The sequence below is a fragment of the Corapipo altera genome, unplaced genomic scaffold (assembly GCF_003945725.1).
Source record: "Corapipo altera isolate COAL_440 unplaced genomic scaffold, ASM394572v1 57313, whole genome shotgun sequence".
NCBI lineage: Eukaryota > Metazoa > Chordata > Aves > Passeriformes > Pipridae > Corapipo > Corapipo altera.
Window position 1 is genome coordinate 1 of NW_020886101.1, and position 7,593 is coordinate 7,593.

General features: G+C 49.4%; 1 protein-coding gene across 1 annotated transcript; it reads right to left on the reverse strand.

Moving 5' to 3' along the window:
- Window positions 1-9: 9 nt before the first annotated feature.
- On the reverse strand, window positions 10-7,587 carry LOC113941012 (ADP-ribosylation factor-binding protein GGA2-like; the record flags this gene model as incomplete). Its single annotated transcript, XM_027632172.1, has 10 exons — window positions 6,597-7,587; window positions 5,926-6,010; window positions 4,986-5,061; window positions 4,400-4,498; window positions 3,346-3,469; window positions 2,747-2,850; window positions 2,215-2,295; window positions 1,275-1,412; window positions 1,055-1,136; window positions 10-115 (listed from the first exon to the last, which is right to left on the reverse strand). Coding segments are annotated over exons 1-10 (929 nt in total), but the record flags the coding sequence as incomplete, so codon positions are not given.
- Window positions 7,588-7,593: the final 6 nt, after the last annotated feature.

Sequence of the window (7,593 nt, forward strand, 5' to 3'; positions counted from 1 at the left end):
ACAGCCTGCCTGCACTGCCCGAGGGACACAGCCTGCCTGCACTGCCCGAGGGACACAGCCTGCCTGCACTGCCCGAGCGCCCGCGTGAGCTCGTCACTGGCCTGCAGGATCTCAGCTGGGGACAGAGGACAAACAAAACACTGATGTGCTAAGGGGAAGGGAAGGGCAGTTCCACAAAACACTGATGTGCTAAGGGGAAGGGCAGGGCAGTTCCACAGCACTCTCCAAACTGCCCATGAGAGAGGGACAGTGCACCTGAGGACCTGCCTGGAGCAAAGGCCAGTGGAGCAGCCTGTCCTCAGCTCCTCACTTGCCTTTCATTCCATTTTGCACACACTGCTGCTGATTTCAGACCTCTCTGTCACTTAGCAAGATCACTGTGAAATCTGATCCCATCTCTAAAGTACTTCTAGTTCCTGCCATTTCTTCTGCATTTTTCCCAGTGCACTCAAGTCTATAATCCAGCACTCCCCAGCTGAAGAGCCCTGGCATCCATGGATGTGAAAGGAAGGTGTGAGGCACAGCTGAGCTCTCGTGGTTGCTTTTTCAGGTGTCTGTTCAGCAATCACCACCTCAGTCAGGTTTTCAAAGCATATGGACGGGACTGTAACACCATCCTCTGGGAAGGGCTAAGTTTCACACCTGTGGAATTCAAAGATTCCACTCTTATGACTCTCCTCACTATTACACTTACAAAATTTAAAACATATTCTCCCTTCTGTGTTTATAGACAAGAAGAACTTCAATCTCTGGAGAGAAAAGGCCTCAAAAGCCTTCAGTTCTCTAAACATCAGAACTCTAAAAACTCTGGAAACCACCTCAGCTGGAAGAAAAGGATTCACTGTTTAACTTTGGGCTTCAAGTGAGAACAGCTTCCTCCCAGAGGGGCAGCAGGAGACTCAGTGTCAGGGTATGGTGAAAGTGGAGAGCTTTGCCTGTACCTTTGGGTACCAAGTGCCCAAGTACTCCCCTCCCAGAGGAAAGGCACACCCCTGTCACACCAAGGGTGACAAACTGAGCTGCAAAGAAATGCAAGGACAGTGCTGACTCTTACCCAGAACCTCATCGTCAGCCACCGCCTCGCTGGCCAGGCGGAACAGCAGCGGCCTGAGCTTCTCGCAGCGCTGGAACAGAGTCTGGGGACAAAATGTTTCATGTCACTGCTCAGGAAACCCCAGACACACTCACAGCTGTATCTCCGTGATCACCTGTAAGTGATGCTCCCTCCAGAAGAGGGAGGAAAAGAGCATTTACGCATTAAAAAGAACATTTACCTGTAGGGTCTCCTGGTCAGCTGGGGATAATTCTTGTCTCCTGTAGTTCTCCAGTAACTCATCCATTTGTTTGACATTCTCAGAAACCTCGCTGATGGCCTTCACTCGTCGGGACACCTGAGCTGACCTTTCTTGTTCCTGTGATGAAAAATGAAATAAAGGTTGATGATGATTTGGCTGATACAGCCAGTGCATGTGCTTGGCTGGGGCACTCTGGGTCACACTTGGGGAGTTCCTTCCTATAAATACCTTATTGCAGGTAGAGGAGACACAAAGCAGGACAGGTGAGAACATGCCCCCAGCTGCATCCCACCTCCGTGCCAAGGGCAGAGAGAGAATCCCCCTGTCCCACTCAGGGCACCCTGAGCTGGTCCATACAGGATCCATCTCACCACAGGCACGAGTGAGACTTCAAAATCCAAGCTGGGAGTTGGTGGTTTCTGCCACACAGAACAACATGCTCAAAATGACCAGAGGGATTTGTTAAACCAAATCTCCTACCTAAGCAGTGAAGTGGGATGCTGTTTCAGATGGAACATGAAAATGGACAGGCCAGACATGCACACACACACTGTGTGCAGGAAAGAAGCACTCCTGTAGAGATGTGGCTGTTTTCCACCTAGGAACTGAGTTTATTTTGGAAACTTCCTACCATTACTGCAGTTCTACTGTCAGGATCCCACTGATGTGTAAGTGTCCCATCACCCAGGCTCCTGGCTATAGACATTCACATCTTCCCTCTTCCTCACAGTGGCATATTTTAGCCAAACAAAACAAAATGGTCCCACACTGTAAATTCAGAATAATGAAGACTGAAAATGGCCCCTCCTTTGAGGCTGTATTCTGATCCAGTACAGAGGGTCTCCTGCCAAAAACTGAATGCCACATGCCCTCCCACCCTCCCTGGCTGCAAACAGGCTTCTCCCCCAGGAGCTCCCACCTCTCTAACCACACTCTGGATCAGGTGGTTGGCTGCCTGCAGGTCCTCGGGGTGGCTGCTCTTCAGAAGCCTGGCCAGGAGCTGTCAGGGCAGAGATGGGACAGCAGTGAGCAGCAGCCTCTGGGCACTGTGCTATGAGCACACATCACACAGAGACACTCCAGTTCCTGTAATCCTGGAAATATGTGGGCTCCTGTCCCATGATCTAATTCAGGTTATAATGCTGCCTGCACAGTTTGGCTGTTGGGATTAGGAACTCTCTGGCTTTGCAGAACTTCTGTAAGACCTGGTGAAGCCCTTCCTTGGGAAGGTTTCATAGAAACTGATGCTTTTCTATAAAGAAGTTTCACTTTTTACTAAGCAAACATTTCTGACAAAGCCTCACAGCATTCTCTAGCTGTTGTACCACAGGAAGAATCAACATTATTCTGAGATAGTTTCTTTGAAACAGTATAAGCTCCCAAAATATTACTAAGCCTCTTTTCTCATCAGTACAAATCAGAGGGTGCGTCATGAAAACTCTAAGGTTTACCTTGGATTTCTCTTCATCTGTGTCAAAAATAGAATTCTGAGGTCTTGGAGAAGGGGGGGGTAAAATTTTGTCTTCTGGTAGTTTAGGATCTTCTTTAACAATCCCTGGAAAAGGTAACAGTAGCTGTTCAGTGCTGCCTGAGCTGCTGGAACCCTGATGCTCCACAGTGTGGGGGGTTTTGCATGGGATTTCTGGATTACCACTGAGGACTATTAAATATAATGGAATGGATAAAAAATTCAGCTCAGGAACCCTCTGAACTCATCTATCATAATCCTGGGAGAGTATTCCAGGGCAAAGATCATTCTGAGTTTGTCCTGTACCTTTTTCCTGCACACAGTGTGAGTACTGTGTGAACAGAGGCCTCCAGGCCAGCCTGAGCTGTGACTCAGGGAGGCTGTTCCTTGGTAAATCCTTTTAAACAGTTCCATGCATCCTTCAGTACCCAACTAGCCTGGGAAGTGTGGCCTTTGTCTCTTTTCCTTACACACAGCATGTTATGAAAAAGCTGAGTCACAAATTGAAAGGGACAGATATCTGTGGGGGGAAACCACATGGCTTGGGAGGCTAAAAAGGAAACTGAAATAACAGAACTGAACCTTGTTTCTTCAGCATCTGATAAGCATCCCGGATTTTGACTTCCTGAGGAAACCAGACTGTCCAACTGAATATCACTTCTGTGACCCTCAACTTGACTTTTTGTGAAGACCAAGTTCCATAGTACTGAAAACAAAACAGTAAAGAAAGACAAAATTTTAAGGTCAAACCCAAAGCACTGATGCCAAATCTGGCACAGGGATCTGGCCCTGAGGGGTTTGTGTCCAGAGACCAAGGAGAAAATGAATTCATAAGAGTTTATCCACAGTGCTGTCAACGGTGTATTTTGGGGTTTAGGGAACAGTGCCTCTAGCTGTGGCTGTAAACAAAAGGAATGCTATGGTAATTACATACATATTGTATGACAATCAAAATGAAACCACTTCAAACTTTTCTGATTAGTTATTGAATCCAAAGTCCAAAGGAGTTGTTTTATTTTAGTGAAAACAGATCTGTGCTTTAACTGCTTCCCTTAACTGCTGCAATGCAATCTCACCATTGGCCCCAGCCAGCCCCAGGCACAGGAAAACTGAACAAAACCAGAAACAAAAGTTACGGTCTTTTATCAGCATCTGGATGTTTTCTCCAATTTCTCTTATTATCTATGAGCCCTCACTTTAACGTATTATAAAAACACAAACCTACCCAAGATCAGGCATTTCAAACTCGTATCAGGATACCTGTCCTGTCAGAACAGCAGACAGAATTGTTTGCAGTGACATAGTCTTTAAACTCTTTGGTTTCACTAGAATTTCATTACCAAGCCTAGGACTGAGAGAAGGGGTTTTGTTCTTCAGTTGAGCATTTCTCTGAAATCAGCTTTTTGCAGCTCTGCCCTCGGGCTGATGCAATGGAAAATGAAACATGTGACAGTGGTAAATGTGTGCAGGACCCACCGAAAAGGGGAATCGATGTCTGCGATGCCAAGAGGGTATTTCAGGTGGTCCCAGGCCTGCCCTGATGCAGAGGAACACGGCCAGAAGATCCCACAGCCTCTGATAAAGCAGGGCTGCATTTCTCATCCTGAAAGGCCCTGTAACCACCACCACCACCTACCTTTGGGGAAAGCACTTTAATCAGCTCATTCAGAAACCTGAATTTTGCTATTTCACCGTGAAATCTGTCACCACAGTTGTTCACACAGGTCTCTAGCACCTGCAGAAAACAAAATGTTACCAACAGGAACTGTACAAACCAGGCTTGGGGAGCTTTCAAAAACTTTGCCATTATAATAAGAACTTTCTGGCACTGCATTCATAAATACAAGACACTGAGAAAACTGTGCAGCAAGGACATGTATTTTTCCTTCACGAGTTTTCTACAGCAGCATGTTTAAGACTGTCTGCTCTGTTCTACCTATCACTAACAACTTCCAGGCCACTGCCCTGTGGTGGGACACAAGTCACACAGACAGAGCTGCAGACCACAGAAACACTACAGCAATGATATGGGGAGGAACAACAGCAGCTACTCCCTCTGTTCTGCCCTGTTTTCTGTATTCCTTGTGCAAGGGAAAGTTAAAAGGGAGAGGCATCCAAGAAAAACAGAAAGGGAGAGACATCTAAGAGAAGAGAGAGCTGTACTGTCTGCTATGCTTTCTACCCACCAAATTCTGTTCCCAAGTGTGGATGGAAGTACTTACTGTGAGTGCATGGAGAGCTTCCCTCTCCTGAGGGGACTGGATTTTATGTGCCAGCAGCCTCAGCGCAAGCAATGGGCTGGGGAGGAGCAGAAGTAAGTCAGATCACAAAGTTCCCAGGAAAAAGAAATGCTGCTAGTTTTGCTCTGCAGAGGAGAGCAACTGCTGGATTCACAAGAGGAGAGACACCCTTCCTCGGGCACGGTGCTGGCCGGGGGCTGGCACACACGAGGGGTGAGCTGGAGCCCAGCGATCCCAGCACTGTCCTCCCCCGTGCCCAGGGGCTGTCCCTTGGGGGGAGCAGTGGGGACAGGCTGGGGATCTCTCTGGGCAGGCAAGCAGAGCTGGCTCTCCACAGCCACTTCGATGACAGCCCAGCCAGCCTGTGCCAGCCCCTGGGCACGACACAGGTGCCAGACTATGAGCTCTGAGTTGCCTGCTCTAAGCACAGAGATGACCACTGAGCTTTCACAGGTCATTTGCTCAATTAGTCCTGGCTACTTCCCACAGAGCCCAGACTATCAGCTGGAAGGTGGGGACGTCCCAGCAGAGAACACCCACCCCTCAGGAAGGAAAAGCCGAGGCTGAGCTCCCTCAGGGCTTCCATGCAGAACTCTTCATCAGGAATCCTTGGCCAGACTCCAGAGGGGCTACTGAGGGCACAGCCAGCAGGACCTGATGCCTGGTGTTGTTCCAGCAATGGATGTCTGAGCCCATTCCCAGGCATCACCCTCCACCAACCACATTGGCATACACCTATTTCCAACTCATTTCCACTCCTGGGAGCAGCAGAGCCCACCAAGCCCATTCCCAGCTCCTTCTCCTGCTCCCCACACTGCAGCCCCAGGCCCCTTTACCCCAGGTCCCTTTCCCCCCAGCCACGAGGGAAGCTCAGAGCCAGACACAGCCCGAGCGAACACAAAGAGCTGTGCCTCTGCCTTACCCCTCTGTGTCGGCGTTCACCTGGTCACAGAACTGCTGGATGCATTCCCAGTTTTCCTCAGGGATACTCGGGTCAGTGGCCTTGTCTTACAGAGGGAGAAAAATAAGAAAGGAAGCAGCAGAGCTCAGCCTGAGCGTGAGCGAGCGGCTCAGGGCAGGAAGCGGCTCAGACCTCGCTGCTGCTGCTCTGGGGCTTTTAGTAGCAGAAATGGGATGAGCAGGAGACAGCTGTTTCTAAAATCTGTCTAAAAATACAGTCCCAAGCACACTTTTAAAGTCAGGCACAACCTGACCACAGTAGATGCTGCTTTTAGCACAAGAAACTTAAAAACTATTTCCAGGCAGCTCTCCCAGGACCCTACGGCAAATGTTGTGCTGGAACACAAGACACTGTTTTCCCTTTTACACAATAAATTGAGGAAAAAAAGTATTTTTTTGCTTTATCCACTCCCCAACCTGTTGTTCAACCAGCTTTGGTGGCCGAGAATGGACAGGAGAGTTGGGGTAGAGAGATAAGCGACAGCACCCATGAACGTCACCCTAAAGGGGTTCCATGAAGATGACGGGCCCTTACTGACAGAGCTGAAGCTGCTCCAGTGCCCACCCAGTTTGGAAGTGGCACTGGTGCCAGCGGCCAAGGCAGCCCCAGACCCCATCCCCGTCCCCACTCACTGAGCCACCGCTCCAGCTCCCCGGTGCCAGCCATGGGCTCCTGCTCTGCTCCGCCCCAGCAGGAAGCAGATCCACCCGCCCTCGCTCCTTGTACGCCCCCCGGGGGAAGCCCACGTGAGTTTTTGTGGTGTGGAAGTGTTCACTGTGGGCGTGGGCTCAGTAAAACACCCCCCAAACCCCTTCGACAGCTCCTCCCCACGCCAGAGCATTGGTGAGAACGGAATGAAAAGTTACCACATTAATTTAATAATTAAAAGGGCATCAGACAAAAGAGGAAAAGACATTCCAATCTCTGGATCAGGGATATTTTTAGCAGAACCATGCATATGACACAGTACACAGAGAGGAGAGTTCCCTTCTCCAAGCAGCTCACTTAGCTTGGCAGGACACCAGGGCAGCTAAGGCAGAAGTTCAAATATATATATATATTTCTATATATAAAAATACCTTCCCCACACAGTATTTACAGGGGACCTGTGTTGTCGTAGATGTAGGCACCCTGATTGTGAAGCTATCTCCAAAAAGAGACTCATCTGCTGCTATCAGCAGTTACTTCCTGTCCACGTGGTCTGAATTTAAATGCTGATTCTCCCACCCTGGAGAATGTCTTTTTCTCCCACCCTGGAAACCAGGCTCCCTGCACAAACCAGGCTCCTTGCACAAGGTGACAGCAGGACGCAGCTGAATTTGGATTTGGTTTCTCTTCCAGACAAAGTGGTTTGTGCTTAGTGCAGGTACATCCAGACTTGGAAACAGCATGGACACCTGCCTGATCTAAAGCCCAGCTCATCTGATCAGAGATAATCATGCTGAGATCAAAACCACAGGTGGAGGACAATGGCACGTGCTCCTGTGCCATCTGAGAGCAGCCTGGCAGTGTCACCACGGTCCCTCAGCTGGACGGTGCTCTGTGGATCCAGTCCCTCAGCTGGACAGTGCTCTGTGGATCCAGTCCCTCAGCTGGACAGTGCTCTGTGGATCCGGCCACTCACTTCCT